Genomic DNA, 27289 nt, shown 5'->3' with positions numbered 1-27289 from the left:
TTCCAGGCAAGGATACTGGAGTGGGTCGCCATTTCCTTCTCCAGAGGATCTTCCCAACCCAGGTATCGAACCCAGGTCTCCTGCACTGCAGGCAGATTCTTTACCAACTGAGCTACAAGCAAAGCCCAATAATACAAGAGCATTATATTATTTTTACATTTAATCAGATACAGATTGTTTAAATTTCAAGTAATTTCTGTAGTGGCTAGGTATATAATTGAGAGTTGCATTGGGACTCTATCATGTGAGGTAAAAATAATGAGCTACAACTCTAGACAGCTTATTAACTTCAAAGCATGGTAGTTGTACTCCATTTTGTTATAATATTTAGTTTTATAGGAAACATGAGGGTTTTAGTCTTATTTTACAGTTGAGTAAAGTGAAGCTCAAGATTCCATAATAAGTCTGGAAGGAGGCCAATTTCCAAGTCCGTGCACTTTCTACCGTGCCCTCATATCACCATGACCAGAAATCCAAATACAAAACCAATTTGGTTAGCTTGATTCAGCCTTTAAGCCATTCATTTAATTCATTAATTATCCAGGATATATCTAGATAAAAGTTCCTACAATTCTTCCACAGAGAATATTCAGTGATACCTTGAATTATTCATTTTAATGTTTAAAATTTTATTTGAGATGTTTATTATAATAAATGAAGGAAGAAGATACAATTATGCACCTTGATTTTCTACGCAAAATAGTGGCTTTTAGCGTGTCACTTTGATACAGAGTTCAGTCTTCAGAGACTTATTTAGAAAAAACTGATTTTTTACCGTTAAAAGTAAAAAAAAAAAAAAAAAAAAAAAGGCTGTATCAGTTGGTAACTTGGTTTAACCAGCATTAAATGTTTCTTTCACACCCATTGCCTCACAAAACAGTCTAGTTTTGTTGGATTTGAGATGAACTAAACTGGCTCAGGACCTAAGTTTTGTTAGTCATGAAATAAGTATTCTCAAAATTTGAGACCACAGCTTTAAAACATGAAGCAATAGAACTTTGGAAGCCATTTGGGATTTCTCTGACAGTCCAGAGGTTGACTCGGAGCTCCCAACATAGAGGGCAGGTTTGGGGTTTGATCCCTGGTTGGGGGACTAAGGTTCCTCATTTGTGCAGCCACAGGGAGGGGTGGGGAGAGTAGGAAGGATGTTAAAAAATAAAAAAGAACTACTCTTTGCTTCAAGATCCTAATTAAGTTGACTCTAAAGGCATTTAGGAAAGGTTATGCATTTATGGAGTGATATTACTATAACTTCAAGTATATAGGAAAAAAATTACTTGAAAGTGGATTAAAGTTAAAAAGAATTCATTTGAATCAGTTCTAATGAGATGGATGAAACTGGAGCCCATTATACAGAGTGAAGTAAGCCAGAAAGATAAAGACCAATACAGTATACTAACGCATATATATGGAATTTAGAAAGATGGTAACAATAATCCTATATGCAAAACAGAAAAAGAGACACAGATGTACAGAACAGAATTTTGGACTCTGTGGGAGAAGGTGAGGGTGGGATGTTTCGAGAGAACAGCATCGAAACATGTATATTATCTAGGGTGAAACAGATCACCAGCCCAGGTGGGATGCATGAGACAAGTGCTCGGGGCTGGTGCACTGGGAAGACCCAGAGGGATCGGGTGGAGAGGGAGGTGGGAGGGGGGATCGGGATGGGGAACACATGTAAATCCATGGCTGATTCATGTCAATGTATGACAAAAACCACTACAATATTGTAAAGTAATTAGCCTCCAACTAATAAAAATAAATGGAAAATTAAAAGTGGATTAAAAAAATTAAGTTGTCTGAATATCATCATGAACAAATAAACGTGATGTACAAGCATGTTTTATTTGTATTTCATGTGCTCCTACCCTTCTTTCCTCCCTAGGACTGTGATGAAGACTGGCCTGGAGAGTGTTAAAAGTGCACTCAGAGCTTTCCTGGACAATGCCGCAGAGGATCTGGAGAAGACAATGGAGAATCTCAAGCAGGGCCAGTTCACTCACACCCGAAACCAGCCCAAAGGTGTTACTCAGATTATCAATTATACCACGGTGGCCCTGTTGCCAATGCTGTCGTCATTATTTGAGCATATTGGCCAGCATCAATTCGGAGAAGATCTAATATGTATGTAAATCTATTAGAGTTTCATTATCTAAATAGTACAATCAGAACTTGTAACAGCCACGTCATAGAGATTACTCAAACACTGCCTACAGTAAATTTTTTTTTTTTTTGGCAGAACACTTTAGGTTGACATTTGAGTTTCAAAACCATTATTATAGAGGTTGATCGTGAATTCACAGGAGGGACCAGTTAAGGTAGTGGTTATAGATAGTCACTCCCACACTGTTGACATGCAAGTTCCAAATTATACTCTTTCTATGTTGTCTCTTTCCATGGAAAGTTTCTAATGCAGTTTCACTATAGGACATGCAGCATTAAGTGTTTTCAAATTATTTCTGAGTGGATGCAAATTGTTTCTGCAAGCTATCCTACCAAAATGTGAGGACTGCTGAGACAAAGTCTGTGTCTAAATAATTGATCTACTAGGGTGGCTCCAACGTCTGTGGTTTATAGATTTCAGTCTGTTTTCATAGGGGAGTTCATCTGCTGTTTTTGTCTGGAATTCTGTAGTTATTAAAAAATATCCACAGAATGCCCAAGCTTGAGTGGAAAGAGAACCACATGACCTAAGTTTCTTCCCTTCTGCCTATATGAACATGAAAGAAGATAAAAGCCCGTATCTAGCAGTCAAGTGGGTCTTGCCCACAGACCCACCCACTCAGACTCTCAAATGGTGTAGGTCTCCCAGGTAAAGTAAAGTTCTGTAAAAACCATGGTGGTAATCAGAGAATGACACAAAGACTAGTTTCAAAATACTGACACTACTTGAACCAGTGGGAACATTACTTCCCATCCCGAGTATGGGAGAAGAGAATGATTTCTCCATTCATACGGTGTGTCCTCCAGAAAGTGGTAACAGAGTTGGCGTTAGAAATCCAAGGTCCTTATATTTCTTTGCCTGTTGAGCATGTTTATTGAATCAGAGATCATCTTAGAGGTTTTATTTTCTAGCTTTAGAAACTACAAGAGTAACTTTCTTATGCTTTGAATTCCAGGTGGTTTCAGAAATAAATGATACACCCCATTCTCCAGCATTCTCATTCTTGTTCATTTGAGAGTTAAAATAAAAGATACTGTCTTTATATACCTTTGAAACAGGAGTCAAAACGGACCTGTCCTCCCAGATATTCTTGTGCTTAGTTTTATTCTTGAAGAAATCCTTATTCTTATGCCTAAAGAAAAATGATAAATTGTTCCTGATAATATTCTGTCTGTATAGTCAGAGCATGACTCTTTAGAATGCTTTCAGCTCCTTCAAGAAAAGAGTTTTATTTGAGAAAAAAGTTTTAAATTTAATTTAAATATAATTTAAAAATTTTGTATTTTAAAATATAATTATGAATTTAAATATAATTTTATATGTTCTTATATTTTGTCAAATATAACAGTATTAGTATGTCTTTGATATAGAATTTTGTTTTTAGCCTAAACTTTCTCCTGTAAACTTTCTCTTGTATTGATAACACGTGTTTTAAATGAAATTCTCTTTTTCCTTAGTGGAAGATGTACAGGTGTCATGTTATAGAATTCTGACTAGCTTGTATGCTTTGGGAACCAGCAAGAGTATTTATGTGGAAAGGTAAGATTTTAAGAGCTTAACGTCTTACTAATAGTTTTTTTAGATGTTATAATTATTCACTTCAAGGATTTCACTTTATAACTTTTTCCTTAGTTATAAACTAAAGAACCAGATTGATATGTTGAATTCCTTGGGAAGAATTAGCCAGTCTTTAAGCTAAATGCTAAATTTGATTGATACAATGTTTACTGATATAACAAATGCCAATTTATGAATGAAAAATGTAAAGCAATAATGGTAAAGTCCATATTTAATATAAAGTTTAAACTTTACAGCATTAATGAATTTTAGAAAAGATTAAATATGGGTATTTATTAAACCAGTTTAATTTTTTCATAAGTTCTTAAGTTCAAGAGGGGAAGATTTGCAGGGTCAGAGGATGTGGACAGATCAAGTAAGATAAGGTGTCCCCACTGAACTGAAAAAAAGGGATCACTGGTAACTTCATTAAAAAATTTCTATGGAAGAGAGATGAAAAAGAAGGCTTTTTTTTTAACAGTTAAAATAAATAAAAAGACATGCTAATAAAAGACCAATAAATGAAGTAAATAAATCAAATGATATTCTGAGAGAGGAACATTAAATAGATGTAAATTATCCTCAAATTAATCTTAATTATAATACAATTTCAAGTAGATATTTGCTTTTTTACTAAACTTGAAAAAATAATTCGGAAGTTCATTAGGAAGAATAAATGCATGAGACTAGCCCATACAATTTTGAGAGAGAAAAATAAAATAATAAATGTGTATGCATGTGGCCTACCAAATATTAAAACTTTTTTAAAATGGTAAAGTTGCAATTACAAGATACAGGAAACTAGATCAATGGAAAAAAAAATAATTGATTTTTTTCTAAATATTTTGGAAGTTTTATCTGCATTTTAAATCAGTCTTTTAAAAAATAATTTTGTGTGGCTCTAAAATATATTTTATCCTAAGGAAGTGTCATAATATATCGAAACGTTCCTTCGTTTTTGACATGTAGCCTCTTTTCTCTTTTTCATTATCGTAAATAATGCTAAATCAATGTTCACAGTTTTCTGTGTGTATTTTCTTTCCTTTATCAGAATTTGGAGATCTGGGTTAAAAAGTATGCATATATTAATGGTTTATGATACACATTTTGCTATCTTTTAAAAAACTGATTCAATTTATACTATAAAGTTTGCAAGAGGATTCTTACTTCCTCACATGTTTCTCATTTCTGATTATTCTTTTTTACTATCTATAAATTTAATAGTTAAAATGGGGTATCATTTTTATTTTCAGATGCATTTCTCTGATTACTCGATATGGGGTACTTTGTTATGTTTACTTTGCCATTTTTATTTATTTGATAAATTACCTTTTCTCATTTTTTTGTCCATTTTTCTATTAGTTTGTTGTCTTACTCATTAGTAATAACCTTTCTATTTATTATTGAATCTTGTCTGTTATTTCTCCTGTTTTTATGACTTTTCACATTTTTATACCTTTATAGTGCTTATATATAAAACCTAATGTGCAGATAGTTTTTGTGTCATGAGAGTTATGAACTTTTATATAGTCAGATCTACCAATTATGTCATGTCTGTCTTCCTCTTAGTTTCATGATTTTAAAAAGTTTATACTATACCTTAACAGCTAGAAATTAAAATATTTGATCTCCTAGGTTTTTCATGTTTTCATTTGTCTAGATTTACTTTTTAATTCTTTTGTTCATTCAGTAAATATTTACTAAATGTCAGATTCTGGGATACAACAGTGAACAGATAGATCCCTGCTCTCAAAGAGTTTATGTCAAGTGGAAGAGACAAAACAGAGCAACTAAACTGATAAATGTTACAATGGCAAGTTATTGTGTGTGAATAGCACACAATACAGAGAATTACATGAGGTAGTCAGGAATGTATTTTTTAAAACATGGTTTTTTGGACTCAAAACTTTCTCTACTTACTCAATGGGAAACAAGTAGAAGGTAAGTCTAGGTTTGTGTCTAATAACATTTGTTGTCTCAGTGAAGTATGATTTGAGTCTTTAGCCAAATCATAGTTGAAAAAACAAGCGTGAGAAGCCTGAGGAAGGCAGAGAATGTCCGAAATCGTTTGTTGTTCTTCAGTTGCTAAGTTGTGTCTAACTCTTTGCGACCCCATGGACTGCAGCACATCAGGCTTCTCTGTCCTTCACTATCTCCCGGAGTTTGTTCAAATTCATGTCCATTGAGTTGGTGATGGTGTCTAACCATCTAATCCTCTGTTGCCCTCTTCTGAAATGATTCTCTCAGGGCTAAGAAGAGAATTTACTAGAAATGCATCTGAATTTCATGTTTGTGTTTGGTGTTATGTAGAATTTAAATTCAATTTTTAAATCATCCACTGTGTCTAACATAATGATTTATTAAATGTTTCTTTTATTCACTGATTTAAAATAAACTCAATCATACGCTAAATGTGATAGGTTATATTTGTAGAATGTGTTCTAGAATTCTATTATTTGATTTTTTGAATGATAAGAGCAGTACCATTTAGCCTAACTTATTAGTATTTTGTCATTTATTTTAATATCTGGTAGTCAAAATTCTCTTATACCTCATAGTTACTGTTATTGTTTTTTGCTATTCTTGCCTGGATATTTTTGTTGATAAAATCTGGATCATTCTCTTAGAGTCTAAAAAAAGATACATGTGCATTTTATTCAGTTAACTTCACAATTGTAAAGTGATTTTGGGAGAATATAAAAATAAAAATTTGAAGGTGAATAAAAGGTATTTTGAAAAAATGATGCTATACTAAAAAATGTAGTTAGTTTTATACAAGTCATTTAAAAGAAACCTTGCTATTTCCAGAAAACAACACAAATGATCAACATTAATCTGAGAATTACTATTTGAATTGGTATTTTAAAGTGAACCATTAAATAATTCAGAAGAATTATTAATGAAATAAAAGGACTAGCCCAATATCCTGGTGGCTCAGATGGTAAAAAATCTGCCTGCAATGTGGGAGATCAGTCTTCAGTCCCTGGGTTGGGAAGATCCCTGGAGAAGGGAATGGCAACCCACTCCAGTATTCTTGCATGGAGAATCCCATGGACATAGGAGCCTGGTGGACTATAGTCCGTGGGATTGCAGAGTCAGACACAACTGAATGACTGCCGCTTTCATGCTTTGAATCAGATGTCAGGAAATAGATTACCTACCTTGGGGTCATACATGAAACATTTTAGGCTATTAAATTCTTAAAGTATGTCTCATTATTTTAAAACATTTATTGAACCTATATCGTGTACCAGATATTTTGCCATTCTGTCCTCAATTTTAGGTAAGGAAAGAAAAACTTGAAAAGTATAAGTAATTTTCCTACAGTGAGTGACACAGCATTAGGAGTAAGATCAGGACTTGGATCTGTATGAATAAAAGCCTGTGCTCTTTGTAATTTCTTGATGTCTTATTTTTAGTAATGCAATGTTATTAAAAGTTTAAATTGAACTTTACCTTATTCAGTTTCTTTCCATGAAGGGATATTTTCTCCTAGCAGAGTACATATCTAGTCATTTTAATTAAAATATTAAATAATGAAGCATTGTTTATTATTTTTTAGTAAGAAATTTAAAACTACCCAAGAGAATTATGTTATCTTGTCTTAATCCATTTTATTGACTTTTAAATTAAATATATTTACAAAGTCATTTAAAGAGTTCATAATTTCCTGAACTCTCATATTATTCTATATTTAATAAACATTTAAGGTGCCAGTAAAGCCTTGGATTAAGTAGAAAACTGAGGGAGAGAGAGAATTTTAATATATCAGTGGCAGGAGAATTCTTGAATAAATTGATCACAGTTTGATTCCCAAGGCAGCTGCTTCTCTTGAAAATGATAAATCAGTTTTAAGTGTTATCAATAGTCTTTAGCATCTAGTGTATTTTACTATTTCCTAACTGAGTAATAATCTGAAATTACTTATATAACCCTGAAATTAATTATATATGGCAAATTTTCAGAAAGTTGTATGTGTGTTAGTACTTTATTTTTTAAAATTTTTAATCAAAATCCATTTATTCACATGGCAAGAATTGTTCCTTAGAGCACTGTGTTAAAAAAGAAAGAAAAGGAGGTCAAATGAAATGTCCAAACTAGTGGAGGCATTTGCAAGTGTGTTTGTTGCTGTTGTTGTTTTTGTCTGTACTGTTTTTAACTTCTCTTTAGCTGACAGGTAATTTAGCTTTAAAAAAAATGGTAAGGAACTTGCTATGGAAAGCTGATGATATTTTGCAATATAGAGGTTGGATCTGAGGGGTAGTTTTTATCAGTAGCTCTATGATTGTCCTTCTTTTAGGTTGACTATGCCAATTTTGATATACCTTCTTCAGTTATTCACTTAGAAGACTTTAAAAATGTAAAGTTTCCATTTACAGGCAACGTTCTGCATTGGGAGAATGTCTGGCTGCTTTTGCTGGTGCCTTTCCTGTAGCATTTTTAGAAACTCACCTGGACAAGCACAATATTTACTCCATCTACAATACGAAGTCTTCGAGAGAGAGAGCAGGTAGCACAGAAGCATGTGTGGTACTTGATATTTGAAGCTAAAAATGAATGACATTTGTTGTATTTTACAACCATGATTTTTTAACGGGCTATTTTAATTTATCTCCAGTGCTATTTGTTCTTAAGTCGTATTATTTGAAATTTTTTGGAGTGTTTTATACTATCTCCATTGTTTTTCTGAAAGAAAATTAGTTTCTTTTAAATTAATGAACCACAGACAAGTTAACCCTCTTAATAATAAGACAGAATAATCAGCAGTATGGAAAAAATAGGTCACTCTAATTCCGTTATCTCTTAAAGGTAATCAGCACGTGTACAATATTCTTATTTGTTATGACTATGAATTCATTGGAGAAGGAAATGGCAACCCACTCCAGTATTCTTGCCTGGAGAATCCTGTGGACAGAGGAGGCTGGTGGGCTGCTGTCCATGGGGTCGTACAGAGCCGAACACAACTGAAGCGACTTAGCAGCAACAGCATGGATTCATACTTTGCGTTTTTCTCAGTTCACTTGGTATATCCATCTTATTGGGACAGTTATATTCTATGTGATTTTTTTTCTAATAGTATTGTCCTCTAAGTCTGATAAACTATATTATATATTAGTTGTTTTCCAAAAACCTTGCAATCAGTCAGTTCAGTCGCTCAGTCATGTCTGACTCTTTGCAACCCCATGGACTATAGCACGCCAGGCCTCTCTGTCTATCACCAGCTCCCAGAGCTGGCTCAAACTCATGTCCATTGAGTCAGCGATACCATCCAACCATCTCATCCTGTGTCATCCCCGTATCCTCTTGCCTTCAATCTTCCCAGCATCAGGGTCTTTTCCAATGAGTCAGTTCTTTGCATCAGGTGGCCAAAGTGTTGGAGTTTCAGCTTCAGCATCAGTCCTTCCAATGAATGTTGAGGATTGATTTCCTTTAGGATGGATTGGTTAGATCTCCTTCAGTCCAAGGAACTGTCAAGAGTCTTCTCCAATACCATGGTTCAAAAGCATCAATTCTTCACCGCTCAGCTTTCTTTATAGTCCAACTCTCACGTTCATACATGACTACTGGAAAAACCATAGCTTTGAGTAGACAGACCTTTGTTGGTGAAGTAATGTCTCTGCTTTTTAATATGCTGTCTAGGTTGGTCATAACTTTTCTTCCAAGGAGCAAGCGTCTTTTAATTTCATGGCTGCAGTCACCACCTGCAGTGATTTTGGAGCCCCAAAAAAGAAAATCTGTCACTATTCCCACTGTTTCCCCATCTATTTGCCAAGAAGTGATGGGACCAGATGCCATGATCTTAGTTTTCTCAATGTTGAGTTTTAAGCCAACTTTTTGACTCTCCTCTTTCACTTTCATGAAGAGGCTCTTTAGTTCTTCTTCACTTTCTGCCGTAAGGGTGGTGCCATCTGCATATCTGAGGTTACTGATATTTCTCCCAGCAATCTTGATTCCAGCTTGTGCCTCATCCAGCCCAATATTTCTCATGATATACTTCTGAATATAAGATAAATAGGCAGGGTGGCAATATACAGCCTTTCCCTATTTTGAAGCAGTCTGTTCTTCTACGTCCAGTTCTAACTGTTGCTTCCTGACCTGCATACAGATTTCTCAAGAGGCAGATCATGTGGTCTGGTATTCCCATCTTTCAGAATTTTCCACAGTTTGTTGTGATCCATACAGTCAAAGGCTTTGGCATAGTCAATAAAACAGAAGTAGATGTTGAGTTCCCCAAACTTGGACTAGAATATTTGCTGTTCACAAATGCATACGTCTCTGTTAATGAGAGCATTTTGTGTAATTCATGTTTGTATGGTAGTTACTGGTTACACTAATTTTATAGTGAACTTTTCAAGTAAGAATGCTTTTTAAAAGTTGAATATTTATCATTTACTTTACCTAGTTTATGATTCTAATTTCATATCACAGAGAGGAAGCTAAAGGAAAATATGTTGACTATAACTTAGCAATATTTTTCTAGATAGTTGCACAATATAGTTGTAAACAGTAAAACACAGTTAAATTTTGATTATAATATCTGTGTTAGCATGTCTTATTAAATTGTCTTATTAAGGATTTTTGATCTTTTAATGTTTTTGCAAAGAATCAAGAATGAAGCAGATTATTATTTCATCACAGATCAGGAAATATACAGAGCCAATAATTTACCTGCTTATTTTTTATAATATACTCTTTTCATAACAAAGCAAAGGAATTGCATTTAATGATTCTCCTTCATTCACTTTTTACTCAAGTCATTCAACATATGATTGTTGGTAGGTGGAGGAGACATGATGCAAAGATGAATATGATTTGGTTCTTTTCCTCTGGGAGGTTCTAGCTGCATCAAGGGAGAGAAACTGATGAATATATGTGATAGAATTCACAATAAAGAACACTGGGGATGCAAAAAAGCAGTTTGAGCTAAGAGCACCTGGGAAGACTTAGCAAAGTTGGTACAATATTAGCCTTGAAATTAGGGACACTGAAACGCTAGTCCTTAGGAGAAACTTCAAGTACTTTGAGGTAGCGATAGCTTTCAGGGAAGAAAGAGAAAATATGAGGCAAGTATTGGAAAACCAAGAAGAGGTGAGGTAGGCTTTCCAGATCAGGTAAGGAGTGGGGACTGTACCAGTGCAATAGGGCCCTTTCACTGGCTTTGAAAAGCAGAGTAACATGAGTAGATTTGCATTTTAGAAATCCATCATGATAGAAATAAGAGAGAGGAAGTAGTGTGTGTCATCAATTAGAAAATGACTGTGGTGATTCAGAAGAGATCTGATTGGATCAGGCCCCTTGGATGAAGTTTGTAGTGCAGAGGTTATGAGAAATCCTTGAGATAGAGGCATCTCCTATAGGAGATGAAGGAGCCTCACAGCCTAGAATTTCTTCCAGGTTTCTAGCCTGGGAGACTCACCAGACAACATTGTCCTCACCGAGATACTACTAGTACAGTCTCAAAAGGTAGATTGGAGAGGAAAGGTCAAGTTTAAATTTAGACCCATTTGCAGTTTATTTGCTTTTTGACATATTCCTTATGAAGTGTGCACACACACACACAAAGCTTTAGGAAATACGGCATTGAGAGTTAATTTGCCTGAACAGAATCTCATAGGAATGGCCAGAATTGCCTAGGCGAACATACAAGCCAAGAGAAGTGAGTTCAACACAAATCCCTAAAGAAAACCCACATATAAAAGTTCAGCAAGGTGAAAAGATTTCGTTAAAAAGAGGCTGACAAAATTTAGAAAAGAGTCAAGAAAGACTGAATGCATTGAAGTTAAAGAAAGGGGGATTTTTGAGGAAAAGGGAGTTTTGGTCAGTGATGTGAAATTTTACCTTATATAAGGATTTAAAAAAAAAAATTGTTTAGTGGTAGAAAGCAGAGCATTCACATCTGTGGCTAGGAGAGCACCTGGAAAGTGAACAGTCTGGGAGAGACCTAAGCATATGTATAGGCTGCTGGTGAGGAGACAATGGAGAAGGAGCTGAAAATGCAATCCTGAGCAAGGCATCTGCTGAAGTGTAGTCTTGACATCAGGTCACAGGTGGAGCAGTGAACCTCAGAACTCCTTCCTCTGAAAAGGGGAATAGAGGTGAATGTGAAACCAGATGCACAAATCCTGGCCACATGAGAGCAGGCAGTTGGAGGGAGAGACATCTGATACTCCTGTTTGCTCTGAAGTACAAGGGATGGTCATTTGCTGATCTTCAGCTGGTGGAGTCGGGACTTGGGGGCAGAGAAAATTTGAAATAGCTACCATGAGAAGAGGGAGTGGGATCCAGCTGAAGACGTGCCAGGTCTGGCTGAGTTTTGAAGCTCAGCATGAAATGATTGCTCATGTCTGTTATTAACAGTAGCCATGTGGCTGGTAGGTGACTTCTTTGACTGAACATGTGTCACTTGTATGTGTGTTTCTCTAGCTCTTAATTTGCCTACTAACGTGGAAGATGTTTGTCCAAATATACCATCTTTGGAGAAGCTCATGGAAGAAATTGTGGACTTGGCTGAGTCCGGTATTCGCTACACTCAGATGCCACACGTAATGGAAGTTATCCTGCCCATGCTTTGTAGCTACATGTCTCGTTGGTGGGAGCATGGACCTGAGAATAATCCGGGAAGGGCTGAGATGTGCTGTACGGCTCTGAACTCAGAGCACATGAACACACTACTGGGCAATATCCTGAAAATCATATATAATAACTTGGGTATTGATGAGGGAGCCTGGATGAAGAGGTTAGCAGGTAAGACTGAGAAGGAATGTGCCATTTACATTTTGTTTTTGCAAAGGTTCGAAGTACAGAAGACTAGAACCTTCCTCTCTCAGTCTTGATTAATATTTGCTTCTGTACTCAAAAAATATTCTTGCTTATTTCTTTCATGCTGTTCGCTGTTCTTAAAAAGAAAAACAAAACTAGATTTAATCAGACATTGTGTAACTTTCCATATAGTTAGTACATTTAAGTGAGTAAACATTTTCTTAATTTGACCAATTGTGTGAAGATTAATCTTGCTAAGATTAATTATAACACAGCAATCAAAATTAATGATCTGTAGACAGAGACAAAAATCAAACTGGATTTTCAACTCACCCACTTTTAGTAATCTGTCTTTGCAGGAGTCAGGGAGGATTGCACTATTTATATGGAGTAACTGGGAGCAATTTGAGTGATCAGGCACTAGAGAATGGTTAAATAGGTTGTGTATATCCATATTCCAAAATATTATGCTTTCTTTAAATGTTAGGATTTCAATACTTTATGACTTAGAGAATATTCAGAATATCATGGAGGATTAAAAGAAGAGTTTTAAAAACTTGAATTCGGAAGTATACATACGAAGTTGTTTATTGACAGAATTCTCGCCCAAGTGCACCAATGTCTTATTAGTTTGGATAGGGTGATTTTGGTTCATTTTTAACATTTCTCTTTTATACATTTCCCCAATGCATCTATGTTACACTTACAGGGAAAAAATTCATTTTAAAAAAGGCTTAAAGAACAAACTTGTCATTACCAAATGGGAAAGGTCGCCGGGGTTGGGGGGGGGGGAGGGATAAATTAGGAGTTTGGGATTAATGTGTACACACTACTATATATAAAATAGACAGTCAATAAGTACCTACTATATAGCAGAGGGAACTCTACAGTATTCTGTAATAACCTATATGGGAAAGGAGTCTGAAAAAGAATGGATATATGTATATGTATAGATGAATCACTTTGCAGTACACCTGAAACTAATACAACATTGTAAATCAATTATACTGTAATATAAGATAAAAATTAAATTAAAAAAATGGCCTAATCAAGCTTACAACTGTTGTTAACAGCTTCAACTATTACTAAATAAAAAGGCAGTATTATATGTAATCTAACTCTTCCTTTGGAACAAAGATGAAGACAGTTAAAGTGTAATGGCATAGTGGTTATATAGTAGTAGGTATGTGATCTCATAGAATTATTCAGTATGTATCTCTTCTTTAAAAAAAAAAAAAAAGAGGGGGCCTGGGGACTTTTTCCATTTGGGGAATTTTCTTCTTTGTGGGAAAGTAATTGATTTCCAAAGTGAATGAATGTCTTTTTTTAAAATTCTCAATTAGCTACCAATTTCTTTTTGAAAGCAAGGGAGCACATCAAATTCAATTCAGTAATCATTTTTGAGCAGCAGCTATGTAATTAGGTTTGGGACTAGAAAAGGGGCTGAGGCATGGGCTGAATTCTGAAGGAAGCCATGTGCTGGAGGAGAGGGAGGCTTAATCATGCTACAATTGTAATGACCATCTAATCCTCATTTAATGAATGTTTATGCAGAATGGAATATTAATGTCTGTCTTCAAACAGTGTTTTCCCAGCCTATTATAAATAAAGTGAAACCTCAGCTCTTGAAAACTCATTTCTTGCCATTAATGGAGAAGCTCAAGAAAAAGGCAGCGATGGTGGTATCAGAAGAGGACCATCTGAAATCTGAGGCCAGGGGAGATATGTCTGAAGCTGAACTTCTCATCCTAGATGAGTTCACCACACTGGCCAGAGATCTCTATGCCTTCTATCCACTCCTGATTAGATTTGTGGACTATAACAGGTAGACCAGCAGTCCCGAACTTTTTTGGCACCAGGGACTAGTTTCATAGGAAATAATTTTTCGATGGACCTGGGGTTGGGTTGAGGGTGATAGTTTTGGGATGATTCAAGCACATTACATTTATTGTGTACTTTATTTCTATTATTATTGCATAGTGATATGTAATGAAATAATTATGCAACTCACCATGATGCAGAATCACTGGGAGCCTTGAGTTTGTGTTTCTGCAAATAAGGGGTACTTCCCTCGTGGCTCCATGGTGAAGAATCTGCCTGCTAATGCAGAAGACATCGATTTGATCCATGAGTCGGGAAGATCCCTTAGAGAAGGAAATGGCAACTCACTGTAGTATTCTTGCCTGGGAAATCCCATGGACAGAGGCGCCTGGTGGGCTACAGTCCATGGGGTCGCAAAAGAGTCAGACACGACTTGGTGACTAAACAGCAACAGCATAAAAGGAGTACACAACAGAGATCTCTCGCATGTGCAGTTTACAGTGGAGTTCTAATGCCACTGATGCTGTGACAGGAGGCAGAGCTCAGGCGGTAGTGAGAGTGATGGGGAGCAGCTGCAAAAACAGATGAATCTTTGCTCGCTTGCCTGCAGCTCACCTCCTTCTTTGCAGCCTGGTTCCTAACAGGCCATGGATTGGTAGCAGTCCATGGATTGGGGACCCTTGAGGTAGAATGCTCAAAAGTGATTTAATGTCTCTAATTCAGTCATAACATTACTGGGTTCATATGTCCCGGTGGAATTGCTTCTTTCACTACTAGCAATGAGATTTTGCCTGAGGATGACATTACCAGATGTTTGTAGATAAGTGAATTTTGGCAAGCAAAAATTACAATTGGAGATCCCGTTCTGGAGCAGTCCACCTCTCACATGTGAAAGCTAGCAGTTTGTCGGTTACAATGTTTACATTATTTTAAACGTTACAACTGTACACTAATCCATTTATGAGCTCCGTGGGCAAGCGCGATTGCCCTGTTTACTTGGTTTCGAACTTAACTTTGGGAGGTGATATTTTTTTTATTAACTTGAAGAAGTAACTGAGGTACCACTTTATTATATGATCCAGGGCAAAGTGGCTGAAAGAGCCTAACCAAGAAGCAGAAGATCTTTTCCGCATGGTTGCTGAGGTGTTTATCTACTGGTCAAAATCCCATGTAAGTAGGAAAATATTGACAGTGCTTATATGTTAAGGACTTTCAAAATTTAATCAATTTTCCAATTCCCTTAGTTAATACCGATCACAGTTTCTCAAGCTTGTCTCATATGTATCATTAAACTGGTGAGGAGAGAGAGACAAGGTTTCCCTGGGGAGTTTGAGGCAGTATAAACCTTCTGTTGAGTTTTGTAAGTATTCTTCAGTCACAGAGATTTTTAATTGCCCTGAGTATTTATTATAAGCAATAGGTTTTTAGATGAATGCCCAATGATACTTTTAAGAATAAGAAAAAATCTCAATATGTGCTTTTGAATTCCATGAATATATTTAAAAACAAATCTTTTCAGTTCAGTTCAGTTCAGTCGCTCAGTTGTGTCTTGACTCTGCAACCCCATGGACTGCAGCACGCCAGGCTTCCCTGTCCATCACCAACTCCCAGAGCTAACTCAAACTCATGTCCATGGAGTCGGTGATACCATCCAACCATCTCATCCTCTGTTGTCCTCTTCTCCTCCTGCCTTCAGTCTTTCCCAGCATCAGGGTCTTTTCCAGTAAGTCAGTTCTTTCCATCAGGTGGCCAAAGTATTGGAGTTTCAGTTTCAGCATCAGTCCTTCCAGTGAATATTCAGGACTGATTTCCTTTAGGATGGACTGGTTGTATCTCCTGGTAGTCCAAGGGACTCTCAAGAGTCTTCTCCAACTCCATAGTTCAAAAGCATTAATTCTTTGGCACTCAGGTTTTTTTTATAGTCCAACTCACACATGACAAGTGGAAAAACCATAGCTTGGACTAGATGGACCTTTGTTAGCAAAGTAATGTCTCTGATCTTTAATATGCTGTCTAGGTTGGTCACAGTTTTGTTTTGTTTTGTTTTTCCCCAAGGAACAAGTGTCTTTTAATGTCATGGCTGCGGTCACCACCTGCAGTGATTTTGGAGCCCCTCAAAATAAAGTCTCATTGTTTGTTTCCCCATATATATTCTAACCCAAATTTTTAAAGGTGGAGCTATATAAGTATCCATAATATTAATACTAAAATTAGAATGTTAATATGAGCTGGATGAAAATTGAGGCTTAGTCTATTCTCTGTCCTCAATAGAAATCTTTTATTACTTATCAGTTATTACTATACGTAGATGCTTACTATGAAGCTGTTTTGTTCAGGTTTTGCTTCCTCAAAAAAGAAGGACATACAGCTATATTGTTAGCCTCTCTATTAAAACTCTATGGTTTCTGCTTTTATTCCATATTTGCTTTAACTACTACCACTGCTTAAACACTTGACTTTGCTGGTGTTTTTATGTTCCTAAATTTAAAGTGAATAAAATAATGTTAGGGTACATGAAAAAGTACTTAAAATATCTGACAGAAAGTTGTGTTATAGTTGTGCTTGCCCTTAGTAATTCTGTGTTTATTCCAAAAGCAGTACATATGCTTTTCATCAAGTAGTTGGAGTTCGAGTATTCATTTTATCCACTGGTGGCTGTGTGACTTGTTTACTTAAATTTCCTAAATCTTAGTTTTCCCATCTTTAAAGCACTCATATTTCTATCTTAGTTCCCAGAATTGTTGTTCCCAGCCAGGCACCCTCACTGGATATTCAACAACTATTTGCTTCCTTTCTTTATGTCTTATATATTAAATTACTACTTATCTTGGTAGAAACTTTGGGGTCCTGTGTAATTTCTAATTATTTGAACTTCTTATCTCTGTGGTTTTAATTGAAACTTCCTTTGGAACTTCTCAGAATTTCAAAAGGGAGGAGCAGAACTTCGTGGTGCAGAATGAAATCAACAATATGTCTTTCCTTATTATGGACACCAAGTCAAAGATGTCCAAGGTATGCGCTATAATCTGTTTTATGTTCTAGGAAATGTTTGAATACAATGTTCATTTGTTGAATAGGTTGATATTTTTTAGATCTTGAAGGCTTATACCTGGAATTTGATAGGTTTGATAATATTGTTTACTGACTAAACACACACCCACACAGGTTTAAGGATACCCTGGACTTGTAATCAGGTGTGGTAAGATATACAGACATGGAAATGACCATCAGGGAGGAAGAAGATTTTATTCACAGTCCCCTGGAAGCAGAAGGGTCAGTCATGAGGCAGAGGGAGGAAGGGGAGAATGTGAACAAGAACCTTTATTATGGTTTCTGTGGGAAGGAGCAGGCAAGGTAGGATAAGAAGGTTTAGAATTGGATGGTTTGAATAATTTCAGTGGGCTCTGGGATTTTGGGACTGTTCCTATTTGTCTGGTGCCTGGTCCTTGGTGATGACGGCAGGTGGACTGAGGTTCATGTAAAGGAGGTGATTGGAGGACAAGGACTCTGGATTGACTGGTTTGTCTGTGAAAGATGTGCTTACAGGCAAGTAATTTTGTATCTCTAGGAATTGACTAGCTCTGGGAGGAGCAATCAAAGATCAGCAAGGCCCAAGATATCAAAGCATCAGAATAAATAAGGCATGCTTAATAGACGTACACATTCACAAAATTGCCAGTCAGTATGATGTACATATAATTAGTCAATGATATGTATTCATCAAGGGTAAATATATGTATGTATATACACCTCAAAATAATTAGCTGCATTGTTTAAGAAAGAACCACATGATAAATTCCAAATTTTCATACATGAAATGGAAATTTTTGTTTTCTCTACCACTCAAGTTGGGAACTGGCCATGTGTGCATAGTTGCTCAGTCATTTCCAACTCTGCAGAGGATCTTTCAAAATACTGAAAAACATATGCTTTTATTGTTTGCATTACCACTAAATAAGAAGATGAATATATTACATGGGATAGCACACAAGGTATGCTAGTGAATGGTCAAAGATGGAAAATAGTATGGCACTCTAGCCAAGGAAATCAGTCTCTACCAACTCAACAAATTACTGAAGAGTGATGCCTTGGGAGAAGAGAGATGATACCCCACAGAATCCCAAGAGTTCATCTGATTTGTTTTGTTAATGATCACTGGGAAAATAAAACAGCATCACCCAATACTCTAGTCTTATTTAGAGTTGTAATTACATGTATTTGACATGACTAGACATGAACTTGAATCTAATGCTAGCTGAAGCTTGACATCTCTAGTTGTCTGACTGCTATGGATTATTATTTTTTGTGTCTATGTTATTGAAACTCTCATAAAATATGATAAATTTTCTTTTCTCTGGGAAGACAATAAGCCTGAAGGGTAAGGAGTTGCTCCTTTGGAAGATGGTATACTAAGAGTATACATTTCACAGGGGTATTTTGAATTGAAAACTGTTAGTGAATCACTTTGCTTTGTCATTATGTTGTCAGTTTAGACCAGTGTTAACAAGAGGCATTAGAGAGAGGCCATGAGAGGTCAGGGATTCTTCAATATTGGCAAATCAGTCAATGTGATACACCACATTAACAAAGTGAAACATAAAAACCACATGATTATCTCAATAGATACATTGAAATCCTTTGATAAAATTCAACATCCATTTATGATAAAAAAAAAAAAAACCCTTTAGAAAGCAGGCATAGAAGAAACATACCTCAACATAGTTAGAGCCATATATGATAAACCCACAGCAAACATTATCCTCAGTGATGAAAAATTGAAAGCATTTCCCCTAAAGTCAGGAACAAGACAATGATACTCACTCTCACCCTTACTATTCAACATAGTTTTGGAAATTTTAGCCACAGCAATCAGAGAAGAAAAAGAAATAAAAGGAACCCAGATTGGAAAAGAAGAAGTAAAACTCTCCCTGTTTACAGATGACATGATCCTCTACATAGAAAACCCTAAAGACTCCAGCAGAAGATTTGAACTGTGGTGTTGGAGAACACTCTTGAGAGTCCCTTGGGCTGCAGGGAGATCCAACCAGTCCATCCTAAAGGAGATCAGTCCCGGGTGTTCATTGGAAGGACTGATGTTGAAGTTGAAACTCCAGTACTTTGGCCACCTGATGCGAAGAGCTGACTCATTTGAAAAGACCCTGATGCTGGGAAAGATTGAGGGCAGGAGAAGGGGATGACAGAGGATGAGATGGTTGGATGGCATCACCGACTCAATGGACATGGATTTGGGTAGACTCCGGGAGTTGGTGATGGACAGGGAGGCCTGGCGTGCTGTGGTTCATGGGGTCTCAAAGAGTCGGACACAACTGAGCAACTAAACTGAACTGAATCAATGAATATAGCAAAGTTGCAGGATATAAAATTAACATACAGAAATCCCTTGCATTTTTATACACTAACAGTGAGAAAACAGAAAGAGAAATTAAGGAAACAATTCCATTAAATGAAAAGAATAAAATACTTAGGGATAAATCTACCTAAAGAAACAAAAGACCTATATATAGAAAACTATAAAACACTGATGAAAGAAATCAAAGAGGACACAAATAGATGGAGAAATATACCATGTTCATGGATCAGAAGAATCAATATAGTGAAAATGAGTATACTACCCAAAGCAATCTATAGATTCAATGCACTCCCTATCAAGCTACCAACAGTAGTTCTCAGAGAACTAGAACAAATAATTTCACAATTTGTATGGAAATACAAAAAAACCTCAAATAGCCAAAGCAATCTTGAGAAAGAAGAATGGAACCAGAGGAATCAACTTGCCTGACTTCAGGCTATACTACAAAGCCACAGTCTTCAAGACAGTGTGGTACTGGCACAATGACAGAAACCTAGATCAAAGGAACAAAAATAGAAAGCCCAGAGATAAATCCACGCACCTATGGACACCTTATCTTTGACAAAGGAGGCAAGAATATACAATGGAGAAAAGACAATCTCTGTAACAAGTGGTGCTGGGAAAACTGATCAACCGCTTGTAAAAGAATGAAACTAATACACTTTCTAACACCATACACAAAAATAAACCCAAAATGGATTAAAGATCTAAATGTAAGGCCTGAAACTATAAAACTCCTAGAGGAAAACATAGGCAAAACACTCTCTGACATAAATCATAGCAGGATCCTCTGTGACCCACCTCCCAGAGTAATGGGAATAAAAGCAAAAATAAACAAATGGGACCTAATTAAACTTAAAAGCTTTTGCACAACGAAGGAAACTATAAGCAAGGTGAAAAGACAACCTTCAGAATGGGATAAAATAATAGCAAATGAAGCAACTGCCAAAAGAATTAATCTCAAAAATATACAAGCAACTCCTGCAGCTCAATTCCAGAAAAATAAGCGACCTAGTCAAAAAATGGGCCTAAGAACTAAACAGACATTTCTCCAAAGAAGACATACAGATGGCTAACAAACACATGAAAAGATGCTCAACATCATTCATTATCAGAGAGATGCAAATCAAAACCACAATGAGGTACCATCTCATGCTGGTCAGAATGGCTGCTATCAAAATGTCTACAAACTATAAATGCTGGAGAGGGTGCGGAAAAAAATGAACCCTCTAACTCTGTTGGTGGGAATGTAAAACTAGTACAGCCACTATGGAAAACAGAGTGGAGATTCCTTAAAAAACTGGAAATGGAACTGCCATATGACCCAGCAATCCACTGCTGGGCATACACACAGAGGAAACCAGAAATGAAAGAGACACATGTACCCCAGTGTTCATCACACCACTGTTTACAATAGTCAGGACATGGAAGCAACCTAGATGTCCATCGGCAGATGAATGGATAAGAACGCTCTGGTTCATATACACAATGGAATATTACTCAGCTATTAAAAAGAATATGCATTTGAATCAGTTCTAATGAGGTGGATGAAACTGGAGCCTATTATACAGAGTGAAGTAAGTGAGAAAGAAAAAACACCAATACAGTATATTGATCCATATATATGGAATTTAGAAAGATGGTAACAATGACCCTATATGTCAAACAGCAGAAGAGACACAGAACAGACTTTTGGACTCTGTGGGAGAAGGCAAGGGTGGGATGATTTGAGAGAATAGCATTGAAACATGTATATTATCATATGTGAAATAGATCACCCAGAACTCCTTCTGAACAGAGATTGAGACCAAATACAAACACCAACCAAGAGACAAATTGTCACATATCAAGTCTTGAGCTAGTCCCTCAAGCAGGGATAATCACTATGTGTATGGAGTACCATTTCTAAAATTAGAAGAGGACTGTAAGTTGGCCAGCAGACCAATATGGAATAAGGTAATCTGGAATAGGGAAGCTCAGTTTGACCTAAAGCAAAATATCTGTAGCCTAGAGAGAGGCTAGTGTATAGATAATTGGCCATAATACTTGGGTAGTTCTAGTTTTCTTATTTTTTGAGGAACCTGCATGCAGTTCCACAGTGGTTGAACCAATTTGCATTCCCACTAATAGTGCGCAAGGGTTCCCTTTCTTCCACTTTGTCGCCAAAACTTGTATCTTTTGTCTTTTGGATGTATAGTCTCACTTTTATACTTCATATATCTAAAAATGTTTAAATCATCTATGATTTTGGTTGTTTCTACTTTGGGAGAGTTGTAGGCCTTTTCATTGGGAGAAAACTAGAAAATTCTTCCCTTTTTCTTGGCCCTCTATTAAATTTTAGATCATTTTAGGTGAAATTGTTGGAGCTATATTTGTTTGTGGTGTGTGTGAAAGAAAGATAGAATTACACACACAGAGATTTTTTTAAGATAGAATTTGTTTGTCCTACTTTCCTCCTTAACTATGCTGTTGACAGAAATAATAAACAATCTAATAATAGGAATAAACAGGAATTTTATCAGAACCAAACAGAACTGTAACCTGGGAGACACAGATTCAAGAAGCACTTGTCAGAGTTGTGTTCTGCCATACTGCAAAATGCAGGAGACTAACAAAGGCAAACACCAGAAAATTACTTAAATTGTTTGTCAAAAGAATTATGATTGGAGCTGGCAAGAAGTAAGTGTGCTTGTTAAGTAAGGATTGATTGGGATCTGAAATAGTTGCATAGTTACCAGAGGAGGTCTTGAAACTATAAGGTTATAGCTGGAAGCTGCTAGCAGATCTTGTTTTGAGGGTGGCTGGTGGTGTCCTTGAGTCTGGTACAGTTCAGAAAATTCAGGTTCTCAGTAATGCAGGATCGAGTCTCCAATCACATTCACAGTGGCCGCTGAGCTCCATTTTGGATGCCTGAATGATTGTTACTCTATTTTAATTTTTTAAATGTATTATTTTCTTTAATGGTTAAAGCAGATGTGCAATGAGTGTTTGACGGGCCACAAAACAAGCTGTTCTGGTTAACGTAAAATTTCAGTTAAATTATGTATGACTTAAGAATGACTTCCCCAGATCTCAGTATCTGAAATTTTCTTCCATCAGTGCCTACATATTGACCACATTATTGTGTATTCATGTCTGATTCAAATGTTAGGTAATGGATTGAAAATAAAATATGTGCATTCAGTAACTATAGCAGTTTGGGTTCAAATTATTGAACAGCTCCTATGAGTCAGGCACAGTGCTTAGTTCTGTATACAGAAAGGAACAAAATAGGTTTGACTACTTCCCTAATGGAGCTCCAAAGTCTGGGGAGGAAATGCACTGAACAAGCAAAACCAACACATACAGATGTCCTTGAGGATATTTGGTTTTGTGTATATTTAATTTCTTCATACCAACAGTGGACTGTTATCATCTGTAAATGTTCAAAGATATATTAACTATTCTTTTTGGTTTATAGATTTCCTGTGGTATAGAAAACAAGATTACATAATATTTTAAACATAAGTAGAATTAATTTTTCTAATATTTCTCAAAATTGAACAATGTAGAGTTGCCTTTAGTGTTGATTTAAATTATTTTTATTATAATGTCACCTAAATATTTGTAAATATCAAACCAAGTTTAAGTTCCATTTACTTATGCAGCCATAAAGCTAAAAGAGCTTTAAAAGTTAAAAATCAAAGAAAATTTCAACACTAATAAAATGTAGGTTTTAATGTATAAATATTTAGTAATATTGTTTTTCTAAGACCAAATTACCAGTGTTGGAGAGAAATATGTTTGCATAATTTGTTTAATTTTTAGGATGGTGGTTCCTCATATGGGTTGATTATTTTAAACACTGTGGCTATGTTTCCTTTTAGCAAAGAGCTCATTCAAAACCACTAATTCATTATTTTTAGAGATTAATGAATTTAAGAGTACAAATAATTATTCATTGTACTTTTTTATGAAACTTAGTGAGAATAATCTCTTACAAATTGGTACAGATAAAAGTGAGATCTGTGCAATAAGTGGTCTTCCCAAGTGGCGTTAGTGATAAAGAATCTGCCTGCCAATGCAAAAGACATAAGAGACATGGGTTTGATCCCTGGACCAGAAAGATCCCTAGAGTAGGAAATGGCAACCCACTCTAGTATTCTTGCCTAGAGAATCCCCATGGACAGAGGAGCCTGGTGGGTTATAGTCTGTAGGGTCGCAAAGAGTTGGACACGACTGAAGCTATAAGTACATCTCTTTGGAAAGTGAATATGATTCTTACTACTATGGTTCAGATTTAATAGATTATATATATATATATATATATATGTCAATATATGCTATATATGTAATGATATGTTACATGATATAATATATATGATATTAACATATCAGCTACTGTCACTACATGATTTAAGTTGTTTCAAAACTTTTGCTATGCAGAAAACTTCTTTCAGTATCATGTTGTGATATATTTTGCCTTCTTTGGGGGAAGACAAATCATTTGTATATTAAATTATTTTCTGTTTTTTTCTCAGCTCAAAACTGTTGCACTATATCATTATCATAAAAGTATCTTTAATGTTTGATTTTTTGCTACAAAGAAATTTAGCATATACGAACAAAGGTATATAGGACAGTTTTAATTTTAGTCTTCGAATGTACCCTCTAAATAGAAAAAAGGATCCTCACTACCCAGTGAAAAGTAGACTCTATAATTTGAGGTAACCCTGGCACAGGCATGGTTTCCACAGAATTACAAGGGAACTCTGAAGTATCATGGCTGTGCTCAGTTGTAAGCAAGTCATCCAGAGATAATCCTAAATATTTAAGTAACACTGATTAGTATATTATTAATATGTCTCCTTCTGTTAAATGGGAATTAAGGCCTTAGAGAGACAAGTGTTCAGTCTATGTAAAACACAAATAAGTGTTTGAGAGTTTTATATATGCTGTGTGTGTGTGCGACAAAGCAAGCATTTGTCAAAGCAAAAACCATTTATTCTTACATTTTTTTCCTCTTAAGCATTGATAATTATATAACATACAGTATCTGAAATTACCATGAATTTTTCATACATCTATATGCCTCTCTAAAATTACAATGTGCAGTTTCCTTCTGAAATTATATAGAAGAAATTCCCTGTTGGTCCAGTGGTTAGGACTCCACACTTCCACTGGTGGGAGCTTAGGTTGAATCTCTGGCCGGGGAACTAATATTCTTCAAGTCACATGGTGTGGCCAGACTAAAAACAAAAACAAACCAACAAAATAATAACCCTTTTTTGTTCTTAAAAAATAATTATATAGAAATGCCTACTGGGGAATTATAGTGACTTGAGAATCTGAGAGTAGGACTTAAAATCAGCAAGAGGTGCTGAAAAGGAAAGAGAAGAGGTATCCTCAGTAGGATTTTCAAACACAGGGACCAGCAGAAAATGAGGAAGATGAAAACCACAGTCAGTTAGAAAAGGCTTATGAATCCTGAGACAAGAAATTGTTGCAGATTCCAATGTTTGTCTTTGTTCCATAGGCAGCTGTTTCTGATCAGGAAAGGAAGAAAATGAAGCGCAAAGGGGACCGATATTCCATGCAGACCTCTCTTATTGTGGCCGCTCTGAAGCGGTTACTGCCCATTGGATTGAATATCTGTGCCCCTGGGGACCAGGAGCTCATTGCTCTGGCCAAAAATCGCTTTAGTCTGGTAAGGCTCCTGTTCCTCCCATTGGGAAAGATCATTTGACCTCCAGCTCCTCAAGTGTTTGGATTCCTTTGTCTCACTCTTCTGTGTCAATGTTTCTTTTCATTGAAGGCTTTATTAACCAGTTTTTCTATATAGGCCCTAGGACTCAGACACAGAGATGGCCTAATATTTTTTTGGAGGCTGTTTTTATTTCTAAATTATGTTAATAACCTCAAGGGTATATTCACACACCAAATGGAAAGATGGCAACAAGTCACTAGTAGTGGGGGAAGAAATGGATTTCATATAAACTCCTATATCAAATTTGTGATGAGAGGTATCTGCAGATTTATGATGGGTATTTTTTCATAAATGCATAATGTGTTAGGTTAGATGCATAATGTGTTATGCTGATCGTGGGTGGATAACGATGTTGACTTTTAAATCAGTTTTTCTCCTTTGTGAGCATCAAGATTGAAGTTCTCAAGATTTCTTGATGGCCTTCAACTTTCCTCTATGGCTACACATAGAGAATGCAGTTTTTTGAAAATAGGCATGCTATGTTATATACATGTAAAATAAAAGGTATATTCTCCCTCCCACACTGAGGAGCCTCTCTCAGTTTGAGACCCTCCTGTGAGCAAGTTGAGGGGAGGTTGTGGCCACGGGGGCTGCAGGGATGCAGGCCTATTGGCTGATGTTTAATATTTGCTTCTCAGGCTTTGCTCCTCATGATTACTGGATATTTGTAGATGTTATTGGCTCAAATGACTTCATGGAGATTTTAGAGACCTTACTGGAGACCTCCCTATGTTGGAACCTAAGGGACTATGCCTCTATTCTACTTCTTGTGACCTGGAAATTCAATTGCATTAAATCTAGTGAACTTTCAGTGAAGTTCAGTTAGGTGGTTGTCTTGTGTCAAGTCCCAGCAATATCAAAGAATTACCTGAGCGATAATCCCCCAGATTTATGGCATGTATTAAATCCTATAAAGATGTTTGTTCAGACATAGATTATTTCAAAAGAAGTTGGAGTTATTTCTATTGACTTGTGACCATGGATGCATTATAAGACTTCTTTTAGGTAACATTTATTTCTTGACAGAAAGACACTGAGGATGAAGTTCGAGATATAATCCGCAGTAATATTCACTTACAAGGCAAGGTAAGCCCAATATTATTCAAAAGGACACTTAGCACCTATAAACTATATAGTTAATCTCTCTTTAGAAGAAATACTACAAATAATGTTACTTTAACAAGTAAGATAGTGAAAATATATCATCTTAATCATTCATTATTCTGCTTGCAAATCCTTTTGAATTAATGTCTCTCAAAATAACAAAAGACGTATTTCTAAAGTAGATCACCAGAGACTGTCAAACTTGGTAAAAAAAAAAAAAAAAAGGAAGGCGCCAGTTGAAATAAAAGTTGGGAATTTCCTTCATACAGCTGAATTTGAGGACTTTTGTGACACAGAGACAGTTGTCTATGAAAATTTGATGTTTTACACCTAGTTCTCAGAAATGAAATATTTATTTAAGAGTCATTAGCACATAGGAGATAGTAAGAATTACTGTAATAGGAAAGCCAGTGTACATTTAGAAGCAAAACATGAATGGAAATCATTATAACATCTAGTTTTTAACTGTGGGTAAAATGTTTGCTCTAAGTAGTTTTTGTAGCCAAAGTATTTACCATTATTTGGAAATGCTTTCATAGTAGTGGATAAACTATTCATTTGTTTACTGGACCAGTTATTTAATATGAGAAGTCTTGCAGTTTGTTATTTTGACTCAACTATTTGCTTCTATTCAGATGTCCCTTCTGAGGATTTTTTAAATTATGAAAATGTCCAAATGTCAAAAAGTATTGATTATAGTATAATGTATCCCTTTCTGGGTATTAAAATGTTTCTTTCCAAAGATCCAAGCCATATTTATTTT

General features: G+C 35.9%; 1 protein-coding gene across 1 annotated transcript in view; it reads left to right on the top strand.

Moving 5' to 3' along the window:
- The window catches only part of RYR2 (ryanodine receptor 2), a 798221-nt gene that overhangs the window by 638688 nt on the left and 132244 nt on the right, over positions 1–27289 (top strand). The window contains exons 65-73 of the mRNA XM_061161401.1: positions 1889–2127; positions 3625–3706; positions 8104–8234; positions 12149–12469; positions 14069–14309; positions 15388–15475; positions 17225–17317; positions 25192–25362; positions 26449–26508. Coding sequence (XP_061017384.1) covers positions 1889–2127; positions 3625–3706; positions 8104–8234; positions 12149–12469; positions 14069–14309; positions 15388–15475; positions 17225–17317; positions 25192–25362; positions 26449–26508 — 1426 coding nt within the window. The remainder of the gene's footprint in view (positions 1–1888; positions 2128–3624; positions 3707–8103; positions 8235–12148; positions 12470–14068; positions 14310–15387; positions 15476–17224; positions 17318–25191; positions 25363–26448; positions 26509–27289) is intronic.

The sequence above is a fragment of the Dama dama genome, chromosome 15, assembly GCF_033118175.1.
Source record: "Dama dama isolate Ldn47 chromosome 15, ASM3311817v1, whole genome shotgun sequence".
NCBI classification, from domain to species: Eukaryota; Metazoa; Chordata; class Mammalia; order Artiodactyla; family Cervidae; genus Dama; species Dama dama.
This window is presented reverse-complemented; position numbering and strand designations above follow the sequence as displayed.